The sequence below is a fragment of the Austrofundulus limnaeus genome, unplaced genomic scaffold (genome assembly GCF_001266775.1).
Source record: "Austrofundulus limnaeus strain Quisiro unplaced genomic scaffold, Austrofundulus_limnaeus-1.0 Scaffold1271, whole genome shotgun sequence".
Lineage (NCBI taxonomy): Eukaryota > Metazoa > Chordata > Actinopteri > Cyprinodontiformes > Rivulidae > Austrofundulus > Austrofundulus limnaeus.
In genome coordinates this window covers 38,484-54,122 of record NW_013953673.1, presented here as the reverse complement: position 1 = coordinate 54,122, position 15,639 = coordinate 38,484, and the positions used below count along the sequence as shown (strand labels likewise).

Below are 15,639 nucleotides of genomic sequence, written 5' to 3'. Positions count from 1 at the left end.
TGTATGTATGGATCACTTGGGTTTTTACCGTCATATGGTGAAAATTTCATGTCATTAGCACCTCTAGTAATATATTTACTGAGAAAAATGGTGACGTGTTCAATACTTATTTTACCTGCTATATTTTGTTATTTTGTGTAAAATAACATTTATTTGAAATGTTAAGAATTAATTTCAGATTAGAGTTGTTGTTAGACAGTAGCAGTCCTTTTGTGTCTTGGCCCCACTCAGACTAGCCATTAGCTCATCTGCTGAGTCAGCTTCAGAAGGTCTGAACTATCACTTTAACAAATAAGGCATGACTGGTTTATTTCTTTTATGGTAATAATGTCTCAAAAGAGAGTGTGGTAGCCATGATCACCAGTACACGTACCTGTTTCCACCTCCTGTGTGCCTGATGTAACTCAGATATCTGACCTCAGGTTTAAAAAAACCACTTCACTCTGTCCTGAATGCTTCAAAGATAGGTTCGTATGAGCTGGCTGTTGTCCATGATGCTACCCTCTTCAAAATAAAAATAAAAAAAGAGAGAGAAAGAAAAAGAAAAACCTAACACACTGATGGCTTGTTTGAGATTTCTGTTTTGACAGGATGTCAGCGCATCTTTTTATTATTTAAAGAGTTAGGACTGAAACTTGGGATTCAGAGAAGCCAGAGCCAACAACACCCACTATAGCTGCCTCGCTCTAACAAAATTGTTTGAAACTGATGTCTGACATTGTTGTCCTAATAGTAATAGTTCAACTGTTTTGTAGGAGTCACTAAGCAGATACAAAGGTTGCACACGTGTTTCCTCATCTTGAAACCATGAATTTTAAACAGTTGTGGTGGTGTTGTTGTTTTTTTTACTAACAGTCTGAAGGGAAACTGTTTTACTTCCTGTTGTTGTTTAGAGGATTGTGTTTCTGTGTGTCTTTATAGGATACAGAGGTCAAAAAGGAGAACGAGGACAGGTTGGGCTGGGGTTGCCAGGAGATCCAGGACCCACGGGGCCACCGGGTAAGAAAGAAACACAGGAATCACGCTAGTTTGAAAAACTAATTGAACGTAAAAAAGAAAAAAAAAGTTGAGTGTGTTTGGAAGCTTATGGTCCATTAGAGGCTTGAAGAAAAGCAGCATGAGGCTTGAAGAAATGACACTTTTTACATCATCTTTCAAAAAAAAAGGTGTCCCAGCAGGCTCCGTCTGAAAATCATCTTTCACGGTTTTGTGCTTCAACGCTTGAGTCCCTTTCTTTAGTTTTTATTTAAAATAAAACAGCTGACAGCCAACTCACTCAAAAAACACACACAAGAAAAGTGCTACAACTCCGACAAATTTACAAATATTGAGCTAAGATTTGGTGTGGTTGTTGATGAGAGTTAACCTCAACATACATTCTAAGCCAGTGGTGCCATTGCTGAGCATCACTTACAAACAAAACTTGAGCTCTACATGGCATTTCCTGCATGGAAACGGCGTTTTAACACCTCATAAAAACTGAAAGGTACTACGTGCACGACTGACTAAATGTGAAATAAATAATACAGAAAAATTAATAAAAGTAAAGGTAAGGAAGTTTTACTCACTGTTGGGATGAGGTATACCGTAAATTCTGAACCCTCTCACTTTCCGACAGAAAATTCCCATGCACAATCAACATGCATTAAGGGAAATGTAGTTTACAGTACATGCTGGCTTTAAAGCAGCTTATTTTGAGATATTAWTACGGGGCTTTCAAGTAAATTGCTCACACAGGCCACAGTTACTCAAAGACAACACCTCAGGGGCCGTAAAAGTATCATCAGCTTTTAAATGAATTTATTTTAACACATTAAATCACAATATCAAGTTTATCATTGATAAACAAGCTATTTTCACATTAAATTCAGTAAAAWAATGTTTTTCTTTGTTATGGCCTGAGGGCCTTATAACTCCATCAATTTAAGATCTTATTTTGAAACTCTAACAAAGACAGTGGGTATTAAACATTCATTCATGGATTGCTTGGCCTTTAACTGCTATCACATTTGACACTATAAAATGTAAGGAGCACGTTTGTTTTTATTTTAGCTGTCAATTAAGCACTCAGAATCTGACAAGTATGTCAAAGTGAAGGAAGCTGTTTGGGTTAATTTGTAAGAGCACTTTTCAGAGCTGCCACATTGGTGTCAGAGTGACCAGAAGCTGCATTTACAGTCCTCCTCCTCCACGTTCAGCTGCTTTTTGCACAACTTTTTCTGCTAAAAGGAAATAAATGTTACTGGGCTTGTGTTCGGATTCTAGCCTAATAGCTTGTTTTTGTTGCTTCATCTTTTTGTTTCAGCTCCCTAGTTGCATTCTGTTTCAAAAAAAAATCTTGCAATATTTTATTTAAAAAAAAAAGGCATCCCAGCAGAGGAAAACAAACCGCTGAAATGGAAAAATTGTATACTCTGAAAACTAAAATCCCACTTTCTTATTGTCTTGAAAAAAAAAGTCATGATGTTCGTATGTCCCCTGCTGATAAGYGAACCAGGAATACTTTTCTGAATTTGAGCCCGCCGCAGCAGGAGCTCATCACTGAACCTAATGTTGCTCATGTATGTGTGCATAATGTACYTGTAGGAGGGGGGTGGGGGGCTGGCTGTAGCTCCTCTTGAGAAGATAAATCACAGCTGTTAAAAGAAATCATCTCTAGAGGTGCACAGTTATGGAAAGCACCTGCAGCATAACTGCTGYGGGTTAGACTTAAGCTGGAGCCACGACGTGGAAAGAGTCAAAAAGTTCTTAAACCAGCCGATATGAATGCAGGTCCATAGCTCTTCTTTTCCCTACGCTCTTAGCTTTACAAGCCTCTGCAGCCTACAGCAGCAGATTATTTTTACCGACTGAAATTTTCCTCCATCATAATGAAAGATCGCTTGTATCCTTGGCATCAACACAGAGCGGGTTCCCTTTGGACTCGTGAAGACTGGGATGTATGAGTCACACACGGAAGATTCCTACAACTGTGTTTCGTCGATTCAGATGTTAGGAAGTACAAGTCCTTGTTGTAAGCTGCAGTGTTAGTGAAGAAGATTCAAGACTAAATCAGTGAGTGAATTATTTTTTTAAACCAAAGTTTCTGTCTGATGTTTTATCCTCTCACTTCGATTACGAAAAATAATGACGTTAAAAGCCTAGCATTCTGTGAAAGTTTTCATATCGTATCATTTTTTAATCCGTAAAGGCCAGGACTGAGAAATAGCATTACGAGCTCAGCAGATGCGCGGTTTCAACAGTTGTTTGCTAGTTGTTAGTGATGTGCAGATCGATACTGAAATATTGATACTACCGATACCTAGGGTCGGATTTATAAAACTGGCGTACGCACAATTTGAGCCCAGAAACTTGCGTACGCCACTTTTTACGCCAAGGTTGTGATTTATAAAATCCAAACTTGACGTGAAAATGTGCGGTGCCTCACGCCAGCTCTGACCCATGCGTACGCTCATTTTGGAGACGTGAAACTGTGACACAGATGGTGAAGTGAGGAATTAGAGCCACACTGTGTAATGATCACTGTCAGATATTTAATTTTTTACCTTCATCAGACTTAGATTTTTATTCAACTTTATCATCAGCTTTCTTAACAGTATTATTTATGCTTCTGCTGCTGAGCCATGAGGACCTTTGAAATAAAAAAAAAACTTAAATCTTAAATAAAAGTTCCCGTGCGCAAATCCCTTCATCTGCTTCCTCCTCAGACGACCCTGACCCACAGACCCCTCCCTGACCCACAGACCCCTCCCCGACAAGAACAGCAGGACAGCAAAAGTCACGCTTTGAATACACGCACGCGCAGGGCGCATCCACCTCACCAGTGTGGATGTTATAAAACTTCACGTTTAAAGTCCGTATTTGTCACGCGCGCGGGGAGGGGGGGGGCGCGCGTGTGTGTGTGCGCGCGTGCGGGATGGGGGTGTCTGCCACGGATAACAGAGCAGGCAGGAGGGGGTGAGGACGAGGAGAAGAGCAGTGAACTTATTTCTAATTTTATCTGACAATTTTATTTTTATTGTTTTTATCGTCCTGCAGGCTCTGAGAGAAAATTTATTTGAAGCTGTTATTTTTTATATAAAAATCGTTAGATTACTCTAAAGCAAAATGAGGGAAAATCTGTGTCAATTACAGACATTCTGTTCACGTGAGCAGCTGTCAGTCAGCACCTGTCATCCTCCAGACTCATGACGGAGCGTGTCTGAACCAATCACTTTTGTTGGCATTGATCAGCTGACTGATTTAAATACATCTTAACATTCATGAGGTACTTTGCATTGACTGTTTATGGTTGAGTGTGGGCGTGTAGAGGGTAGAACCTAAGGCGGGACCTTGTGCGCAAACTCTGATGTGCGGCTGTTATTTATAAAGGAAAGATGCGCAGAAACGTGCGTACGTACGGTTTTATAAATCTGAATTTTTTGGCGTACGCCATTTCTGCCTTTTGGCCGTACGTTCACTTTTAGTATGGTTTCCACGCAATCCTTTATAAATGAGACCCCTGAACTTTTTGTTCTAGAATCGATACTAAAATCAAAATATTGATACTTTGATACTTTAGTTATTTCACATAATGTATTTCATAAACAGGAAAATAGTGGAAAACAACTAAACAATTCAAATCATGTCTAAATCATATGTGGTTGGAGGGAACTACTTTTTCTTCTGCTGGAGTAATACATAAGCACAGTGGCACGTGTTCAGRCAGTCAATCAGTCTGTAGATGTACGGCAGGTCATTTCGTCTCTCCTCCAAGAGACTTCTTCAGTCTGGTGAGTTTCAGGTGAACTCAGCCTTATAAGCACTGCCTCCACATGGACAAACAGGTTAGTCACATGCAAAAGAGGGCCATCATCTAACAATAGAGATGAAACGTTTCACTAAAGAAGAACCCATCCAGAGGACCTACTTACTTTTTTTCTTTTTGATTTTTTTCTACCTGGATTACTGAGATGCATCAGGACGTTATAACATGATATAAAGCTCAAAAAACATGATTTTACTTGATATTGRCCCCTTTAACAAACTGGATCACATGTTGCATAAAATCTAACAACAATCAAGGAACCTAAGTGGATAGGACGGTGATGGAAGGAGAAAGTTCTGTTATAAAACTGAAATTAAGAGCTAAGCTGTTTCCTTCAATCCAACTGAATAGCCAGCCTTATGGTGTTAACATAATAACAGGCTTTTAAGATAATCTCAAGACGTGAACATGAACAGTAAGAGGCCCTAAAGCAAAGTGGTCTATTTTACCACTTAAACAAGCTGTAACTAGATAAGATTATATACTAATGTCTCACCTGCAGAGATGACCTCAGCGTGTTCGAGAGAGACGAATCACATTTTCTCTTTTGTTCGTTCTCATTAGCGCAGCTGATGAATACATCCTTTGTGAATTAAATATTCTTCATAATGAAGAGTTTTCTAAAGCAGATGTGGGAAACAGCTGCAAAATTGCTCACCGTATATTGTGATTTATGAGTGTTTCTGTTGATATGCACTGAGTCATTGAAACTTTCCTTACTTTTCTGTAGAAAACGAACCAAAACTAAGTTACTAATAGTTTGATTTGTTGAAATATTTAACAAAAACAAAGGCTGCTGTTTTAGTCAGTTAATATAATTCTAATAACTAATACAGAAAAAATGCTTTTTGTTCACAACTTTGGTCATCAGAAGTTGTGTTTTAAAGCGAATTCTCAACTACTTCATATTTTGGCCTCTAACCTTTTTTGTTAATGTATAAAAAAATTAACTTGTTCCACAATGAAATAACTGATTTTGTTGTGTTTTACAGTTTTATAAATGTTACCATTAAACATAATGTTTTGTCATTTTGTTAAGGGATTAAAAAGAACTGGGACTTCTCAGTGTTTGAACTTGATTCATCAATCTAAAGCAAACAAATCTCTTGTGGACAAACACAGAAGAGATATGCAATATAAAAAAACACAATCACACCTGAATCTAGGGAGTGTGACAGACAAGCTGATGCATTAGTTTCTTTTTTTGTGCTCCAGGAGGAGTTTTTGATCAGTTTCAGGGTGTTGGTCGGACACATTTTCCTGCTGAGGAAGGCCATATCTGTCAAGGAATGCAGTTGCTATTGAGCTGTGTCAAAGTGACATCAGAATGGATGCAAAAGCCCAAGGATTTTATCATTCATCTTGTCACAAAGTGATGACTGTTAATCACTTTATCTCTCAGAGGTTTTGTTGTTATTGCTGTTGATCTGTGCCTTAGGGGTTTAAACCAGTGATAAAACTGTTTACTTCCATGTCACTCCCTGAGAAAAGCTTTATTCACAAAGATTTACTTAGACTATTCTAAACTCAAGAGTTTTTGTCTGAATGAGGAGTGCGTGGCTGTTTGTGAAAATGTGCAAAACTACAGTTAAACTCAGGGCTGGCCCTAGCCAATTTGGTGCCCTGGGCTAGATTTCAGGGGGCACCCCTTGTGCAGTTTTCTAAATCTCACTGCCAATGTGTATCCGTTCACATAACAAATTAAAAAGTTTAGCAATGAAAATCYTATTTAACTGAATTGCATTATCCTTTTTTTTACACATTGAGCATCATGAGTTAGTTTTGACTGGATCATACAGTACTTTTATCTTCGTCACCATACAGCACCTCGTGTAATTGTAATAAACATGTTGATACTGGAAGTCAAGACACGAACCACGAGACAAATTCTTCTTTTTTTTGGATGGACGAGACAAATTCAGATTTAGACTTGAACATTTACTTGCAAAAAATAAAGGTATTTAATGCCACCAGGTCCAGCTTTTTTCAATCTCAGGATGTTCTAGTAATGCATCGTGAATAATAGCAGATATTTACTCATCATCTTCAGAGTCTGACCATGCCCCATCGGAACGACCTTCTCTATCTAGTGGCTTGACCGTTTTACAACTTTCTGAGTTCTTTATGAGAAAATACTCTGCCTGGCCAAAAAAATGGCCACCTGGATTTAACTAAGTGCTATGATCTGAGGTTGGTGCAGTTGGTCAGGTCTGGGTTCAGCAACAGTATGTACTCAAAGAATGAGGTCAGCTGACCACCGACTATAATGAACAACCAGGTTATTAAAACACTTTACCTTCATAAACTTGAGTAACCTGTGATTATTCTACAAACTAAACCAACTATACTCTAATAAAAATTTATAATTTTTTTTGTCCCTTAATTGTGGCACCCCCCCAGATGGACGGCGCCCTCAGCATACTGCCTATACCGCCTATGCCACGGGCCGGCCCTGGTTTAGGCATCGTTAGAATCTAACTCTGGGTCCAGCCCTTTGCACTAACTAATATATCAAACCTCTTTCTCTCCAGGCCCACCTGGGACCACCTCTCGGGGACCTCCTGGCTCTCCAGGACCCCGTGGACCTCCTGGCWCATGTGATCCCAGTGACTGTTTTTTCCCAGCCTCATAAGCCAAGCGGAGTTTGATAGGAGCCACACTGAGAAGAAGACCGACCAGCTCGCCGTGTCCAACCGCTTCCTCAGCTCGTCTTAATCAAACCGACTCACATCTGACCTCTTCTGTTCGCGTCATGACAACATGTGGTAGCTGTGGGGTGGGGGGCGGGGTTACAGGACTGCTGTTGTGTTTTGAACGCAGCTTGCGTGTTGCTGTACATTTTGGAGCTATTTCTTTGTTTTTTTTTCCAACCCTCACTGTGACGTGATGCATTCCTTCCGGACTCTGTCGTTCAAAARCATTTCGCCAAGTTCAGCCCCGTCTAAGAACCGCAACCCTATTGGTTTGCCTCTTTAACGGGCGTGTCTATGCACTCTTCTGTTGTTGTTGTTATTTTTTTTTAAGATAAGCCATTGTGCTGATTGAAGATACAGCTCGTGAATTTCTGAGTTTATGKAAACGTGAATGACAGAAATGCTGAGATTAACCGAGTGAGTGCACCTAAGTTTTATGTAGATTTGAGAAAAAATAATTGGTTTTCTTGTGCAACCAAAGTGCAGCCATAGTGGTTATTAGATTATTGGCAATTATTTATTTTAAGTGTACTTCTTGAGAATGTATTTGAAAGATAAAAACTAGTGTAAATGTAGCATGGGGATTATGTAATATCAGTAACAAAGCTGTGGGAACACGTTTCAGTTGGGGGAGGGGATGCTGTGGGAATTTGTAGGACTGTAAACACCCATATTATCAATATCAAATATCTGCATCGAAATGCACATCGGCATTATATGTTGTCTTATTTAAATATGAATATTAAAAAATGTACTTTTGTTTGGATAATATCTTTAAAATTGGTCCGTGTACTTTTTGGTAAATATCAATTTTTGTTTTAAAAGCAGATGTTTAAAAATGTAAAATGACCGTTTTCAATACCTGTTTTTAAAATCATAAAATAAATAACCAAAAAGTACACGATGCAACCTTAATCTGCCGGCATTTATTTTTTTTTTAATAATGCATTTTGGACATGCGTGCCCTCTAGCATCCATCAGGGAGCGCTGCAGCATCCTCCACATCCCAACATCCCACAGCCTGTTCAAGTAATTCAGTTACTATAAAGATGATTTACAAACGTCTGTATTACTGAAATAACTGGATGTTTTTACTCTTCTTTTTTTTCTGTGTGTGTAATTGTGTCAGGAAACATTTGCGGAGTGTTTGATATTCAGTTTTAAGAAGGAATTTGCAGTAAATTATTGCTGAAGATGTTCTTCCGTTTTCTGTAAGTCGATACTCATCAGTGACGGTTACCAAAGCTTTTGTAGTTTAACAACCCCCCCCCACACACACACACACACACACACACACACAAATACTCATCAGTGACGGTTACCAAAGCTTTTGTAGTTTAACAACCCCCCCACACACACACACACACACACACACACACACAAATAACCCACTGGTACAGTTTTATTGCTACTCATGGGATACATGTACAACAAGAGCAAAAAATAACAATACTTCGCAGAAAGAGAATGTACTTTAAAATGTTTTTATTTTCACTCAAAGTGGTCTTTTACTTTTTTTTCCTGTTTAATATGTGTGTTTCTGTATAATGGGGCTCATTAAGGGACCGTCACATTAACCTGTAAATCATCATCTATGCAGTTTGGTAAATATGTTGCATCTAAATGATTCTGTTTACATCTTGTCATGTGGGATGATTCACTTGAGTTATGTGTAGATTTTTTTAAGCATCTCAAAGGAAATCAGACCACTGTGCTACAGCTATAATGGATTTAAGACTTTCCTTCTTTTGTTTTTTTTATTATTATTTGTTTGATTGTTTTGGTGAAATCTTTTTTCATGAATGTACTTGAACTTGATCAGCTGTCTTGGTCTCGACACCCAGGTGTCTCACTGACCGACACAATCTGAATCATTGGGTTTTGGGGGTGCTTTAAGTCTGGAATTTTATTATTATTATTATTTATTTATTGTATTTTTTAATCTAGTTGAATGTATTCAACTTATTTTTAAAGGTTTTCTGTATGATTTGCACCCGAGCAGGTCACATAATAATTAGAAACTCATATTTAGCATTAATGCTGCGTTGCTAAAAAAAAAAAATTAAAGCCAAAACATTGCAAATTTAAAGAATTAAAATAACTTTTACTTTCTAGTCACTGCTACTGTAGAAGACAAACGTGACAGGACTGCGGTCGATGTATATAAGCTTTTATCTTCAGCTCTGTTTGATTCAAAATTTGTTTTCATTTGACTTTTTAAGTCCTGCTGTGATTAATGTTTAAGATGTTCTGTCAGTGCTTCTGATTCATTTTTTACTGCATTTAAAACTATGTTTGTCTCATCTGATGACGTCTTTCCTCTCAAGTCATCAAGCCTTTTTTTTACACAATGAATAACAAACGACGTCTAAGTCACATGCTGCAGAACATATTTTTTTGAGCATGTTGGTTTTTTTTTTTTATCTCTGCTTGTTTTTTTTTTTTTTAAACAGTGCAAGAGGGTCTAATTTTAGAACAGAAGCCATGTCACTAACTTTATTTGTGGTTTAAAGTTGCCCCCTGCTGGACATGTTTCAAACTTCCTAATTCTTATAAAGGAATTTTATATTTTTTTTATTGGCTACATAAAATTTCTCCTTTTTTTCTGCTCATTCTGTCTTCCCATCTCTGTAATTTTCATATTTAGCTTTACGGGCTCCAAGCAGAGACAATTACCCCGATCTTGATGAGATTTAAACGAGACAGCGCCGACAGATTAATGTGATCTAAACAGTTTTTTTTGTTGCAGCGCGCTGCTGAGAGCAACTCCCTCTGCGTATTAAATTTAGCTCAGATTGATATTAATACGCGCCACTTTGCTGCTTCCATTTAACTAAACAGTTTGACGAGAAGGGAAGGACACTAACGCCGCAGCTCAGTTCAGCCAAAAACATTTCCCATCTCACCAGGGTAAAATTCATTTATTCGAAGTGAAAAAGCAGGACGGAGCTGAAACAGCTTGATGCAAAACTCACTTAAATTAATCACCTTCGCACGTKGACATATTTTATTCTTTTTTTCTTGTGTTTCACAGTAATGTAAGCTGATCTCGTTGCCATGTGTAATCTAATCTTGTAAGTAAGCTTGTAATGAGGGGAAATATGGATCAGCCTCTCAGCACAGACCCCCAGATTAAAAATGTCTGCCTGCTGACTTCACTCAAACGGCCGTTTTGCTCCTGCAGAAGCTCACGCCGTGCTGAGTGACTTTAATGTCTGGGTTTTTTTTTTTGTTTGTTTTGTTTTTCCAGAAGTTTTTGTTTGGCTGAATGACTACCTCAGTTCTTTGGTTTACTGCATGTGTACGTGATTAGAAAATGAAAAAAAAAACTGTTGCCTTGGAAAATAGAAAACCTCATGCAAGAACACCTCCACGCAGGTTAGATGTTGACGGTGTGAGTCACCTCGCTGACGCTGACAGCTGAAATGAGGGGCATTAATGTGCCTTCTTCTGGYGAGTTTAACTCTGTTCTTTGCAGAATCTTTTATTTACACTGATTAATGCCATCTGCCTTCTTTTTTTTCTGTGTGCAATAAATGTTCTTAAGTGCTTTAATTATTTCTCGTGCTCGGTTTTGTTTGCTGCAAAAAAAAAACAAAAAACGCTAAGTTCTTCCAGAATTAATCTAATTTGCATCTGTGCATCTTTTATTCAGGTGTCTAATAGTTTAAACTTGTTAAACTCTGCAGTGGCCAAGAGGCACAACACAGACCAAATTCTACAAAACGCCTATAAAATGGTTGTATGGAAGCCCATTTCTGCCACCCTGATAAAAAAAATAAAACTTGTATCTCATAATTATGACTTAGATATCTCATTATTATGACTTAGCTATCTCATTATTATGAGATACTATCTCATAATTATGTAATTATGACTTAGCTATCATAATTATGAGATAGTATCTCATAATTATAACTTAGCTGGGTAGAGTTTGCGTGTTCTCTCCGTGCATGCGTGGGTTCTCTCTGGGTACTCCGGCTTCCTCCCACAGACCAAAAACATGACTGTTAGGTTGATTGATAACTCTAAATTGTCCCTAGGTGTGAGTGAGAGAGTGAATGGTTGTTTGTCTCGTTTGTTTCTATGTGTGGCCCTGTGATGGACTTGCGACCTGTCCAGGGTGTACCCCGCCCCTCGCACTGTGACTGCTGGATATGGGCACCAGTGACCCACGCAACCCTGAAAAGGAAGAAGCGTGTACAGAAAATGGATGGATGGATGGATAATTATGACTTAGCTATCTCATAATTATGACTTAGCTATCTCATAATTATGAGATACTATCTCATAATTATGAAATTATGACTTAGCTATCATAATTATGAGATACAAGTTTTATTTATTTTTTTATCAGGGTGGCGGAAATGGGCTTCCATAGCATCACTGCATTCACAAGTTGAGTTAAAAATCTATCATCTAAAATAGAGGAGCCCAAAGTGAGGCCCGCGGGCCAAATTTGGCCTGCCAAGCCATTTGATTTGGCCCACCAACCGTTGCCAAAGTTACAAGGTTGTAACCTGTTACTCTACGTAGAAACACAGTGTTTCTATTGGTCAAATGACTATGTATAAAAGGGCTGTAGTGAAGGTAGTTTTCTTTCATGGTGCTGACTTTATCTTTGATTTATTGGGATTAAACATGAAATGATAAGAAATATTTAGATCAGATTTAACTCCACATGTAGATTTTCACACTTTATAAGGCCACAAAAACTCATATTTGATCAATTTATGAAATGTTCCATGAGCATTTGCTACTTGAGCGTATGGCAGACTTTCTCCAAGTGCACAGACTAAAACAAAAGAGGGCCATTGCACAGCTTGATTGTTAAAAWTAAAGGACTTTACTTAAAAAAACATTTGTATTTCATGTATTATATTACTGCATTTGGCCCGCAGCCGTGGATAGATTTTCATTTTGGCCCCCTCGGGGAAAATGTTTGGGCGCCCCTGATCTAAAAGCTGATTTTTGATTCAACGGTCCTGTCTTGTTCAGACCGTTTACACTCCATGGAGTTGATTGAAACGTGGTGAAAGCTGAACATAATTAAAAATGATCAGGCATGTCATGCGGCGACAAAACCGCACACCTGAAAATGCGTGTGCATTATCTGAGTCAACGAGGGGAGAAATCCCTCTGCTTGTTATCAGTGCACGGTTCAGAAACAAGCACCGGTGATGATGTGGTGCAGCTGCAGTGCAACTTGACAGCCAGGGTCTGAAAGCATCATAAATATCTACACAGCAAAAGATTTGGACCTTACTTATAAAAACTGCAACGAGGGATGATCCTTGTTTAAAAAAATAAATGAGTCAAATGTATTATAGGTCAAATGTGGGGTTGTATTAACTCTTAGAGTATGTTAACTTTCAACTACTACCATGCCAAATTTTATCTCAGTATCTATGAAAGCAACTTGGCTATAATCATTTTTGTGTTTGCTAATGTTGATAAACCATGGCAGCCATCTTAAATGAGACTGACACCAAAAGTTTATCAGTTGTGTACCCACTTCCTGTGATGACTTCCTGAAAGTTTTGTTAAAATCCATCCAGTGGTTCATGAAATATTTTGCTAACAGACAGCAGTGTTGACACTAACTTGATGGCAAAGATGTTGCACCATGTGTTAGACTCTTAATATGGGTTAAGGATGACTATCAGTAACTACCACAGTGAATTTTAACTCATTATCTCTGAAAGAGACTGAACTATATTCATTTTCGTGTTTGCTAAGATTGATCAACTGTGGCAGCCATCTTAAATTAGACTGGCACCAAAAGCTAATCAGTTGTGTACACACATCCCGTGATGACTTCCTGAAAGTTTTGTTAAAATCCATCCAGTGGTTCATGAAATATTTTGCTAACAGACAGCAGTGTTAACACTAACTTAATGGCAAAGATGTTGCACCATGTGACTCATCTCTAAATCTTTTTTTTAGTATTTGTACAGCCACACTCTGGGGGTCACCCTGTCAATGAAGCCAAATCTCACATCAGATGTTATCCATTTAATGAAATATAATAATCACATTTCAAACATTTTTTAATTTTTTTTTACAGATTTACAAAATGTACTAAAGTCAGCGTGACTTGATGATGTTTTCATCCTCTTTTCATTTTATTCGTTTGAGGTATGATATGGAGATATTAAATATGTTCGGTTTTTTACAACGCAGACAACATAATAGGAAAAAAAAAGAAAAAACTTCTCTAAATTGTGATGTTTTTCAATCTGCCCAATGACAGAATTTAGAAGGTTTGTTTATAAAAAAAAAAAAAAAAKAATAAAAAATGAGGAACACTTTTAAAAAATGGACATTTTTGGTCGTTTCATTGAGAATGTGAGCACAGATAGGTTGAAAAGTGAAGATGATCAAGCTTGTTGCCTTTTTCTTTGTCTTGAAGATGATGGCTCCCTTTAATTGAGACGTTMTAGGCACAAAGCCCGCTCACACAAACAGGTTAATGTATGAAAGCCCGGGTCCACGACAGCCCCTGGGGGGGGACAGCGTGACAAATGTTGTGTGCTGGATGGGGGTGGGGGTGATTCAAACAGTCTTTGTGTCTCTGCCAGAGCGTCCTCTTAGTTCCCCGAGGGTCCCTTCACATCCTGCTGGACAGCTCCTGCCTGGAGGTTGCAGGCTGATGGGTCGCAGTAACCGTTCACACCAGCTGGACCTGGAGGCCCYGGCACGCCGGGCTGGCCAGGAACGCCTGGAGGTCCCCTCTGCCCGTCCCGACCATCCTGACCGTAGCCAGGTTTGCCGGGCTCTCCTGGGATCACAAAATGAGAGSATTTAAACAGCAGGTTCACCTGTTCGAAAACCCACACATACTGGTCTCTGTKACCTTTCAACATCTTCTAAACCCASTGTTGTATAAAGTACCACAAAGTGATACTTGAGTAAAAGTACAAGTATCTTACCAAAAAAATTACATTGGTTAAAGTTAAAGTCTCCATTAGGAATATTACTTGAGTAAAAGTCTTAAAGTATCTGAAATTTTTTGTGCTTAAGTATTAAAAGTAAAAGTATTGATTTAAAATGAGCAGTTAGATTTTCTGTAATGACATTTATTAGGAGGTGACCTAATCAAAAAATGCAGAAATGACTATATTGTATTAAAATAATGTTTAATGTATGTTAAATTTAGGATGCACTAGTCCAGGTGTTTTAGTTTTTATACATATATCAAGGCTGCACAAACATTTTCCTCAGAATAAAAATCTATCCGAGGGCTGCGGCCAAATGCAATAATATAGTTTACAAAATACAAATACTTCTTAAGTACAGTCCTTTTATTTTAATGATTATGTCCTGCTGGAGTGTGACAGGATTTGTTTGTGTGCAAACTAATACGGTATCAGAATTTTATATATTTATATTTCTCATTCAACCACAACTAAATTCACTCTCCAGGATGCAGAATTTATATGGAAAGTATTATTTTTAACAACAAGCTGAAATGAAAACAGACAAAAATGAAATAACAGTAACGACTTTCTTCTTATGACCTTTTTTAAAAAATGTAATGAGTAAAAAGTACAGATCGTTGCGTGAAAATGTGAGACGCAGAAGTGAAAAGTAGGCTGAAAAATAAGTACTCAAGTAAAGTACACCTGTAAAGTCTACTTAAGTACAGTAACAAAGTATTTGTACTTGGTTACTTTACAACTCTGCTGGGATCATAGGATTTAAGCCAACAGTCCTCGTTCTTTGTCAGCTGAGCCCACGAGTAGAGGAGATTTAATTGTATACAACTGAGGTACTTTTTATTTTCAATCCCCTAAAATGTTCAAGCAACTGGGTCGGTGCCTTCATGTTTACCTTTTCCCAAAATATTCATTAAATCAATTACCTGTGAGAAACAAAACCAGCTTTAAAAGAATTGCTAAGTCCTTTCCCAAAGCCATTAATAACCCAACCAATCACCTCTTCTCTRGTCCTTTCAATGTATTTTACTGCAGATATTATAGATTTTACATTGCTCTTATGGGATAATAAATGTTTTATTCTTTTGGCTGTTAAGTTCTTATTAGTGCTCATAGCAGCAAAACATTTTAAATGACCACTTTTTGGCATTTTGAATCCTGCTCAACCCAACAGTTTGTTATTATTATCATGATTTATCAG

At 38.0% G+C, this 15,639-nt stretch overlaps 1 protein-coding gene across 1 annotated transcript; it reads left to right on the top strand.

The window, feature by feature from the left end:
* Positions 1-921: 921 nt before the first annotated feature.
* On the top strand, positions 922-8,699 carry LOC106534805 (collagen alpha-1(XIX) chain; the record flags this gene model as incomplete). Its single annotated transcript, XM_014031566.1, is given in 2 exon segments — positions 922-999; positions 7,339-8,699. Coding segments are annotated over 2 exon segments (179 nt in total), but the record flags the coding sequence as incomplete, so codon positions are not given.
* Between the last annotated feature and the right edge of the window lie 6,940 nt (positions 8,700-15,639).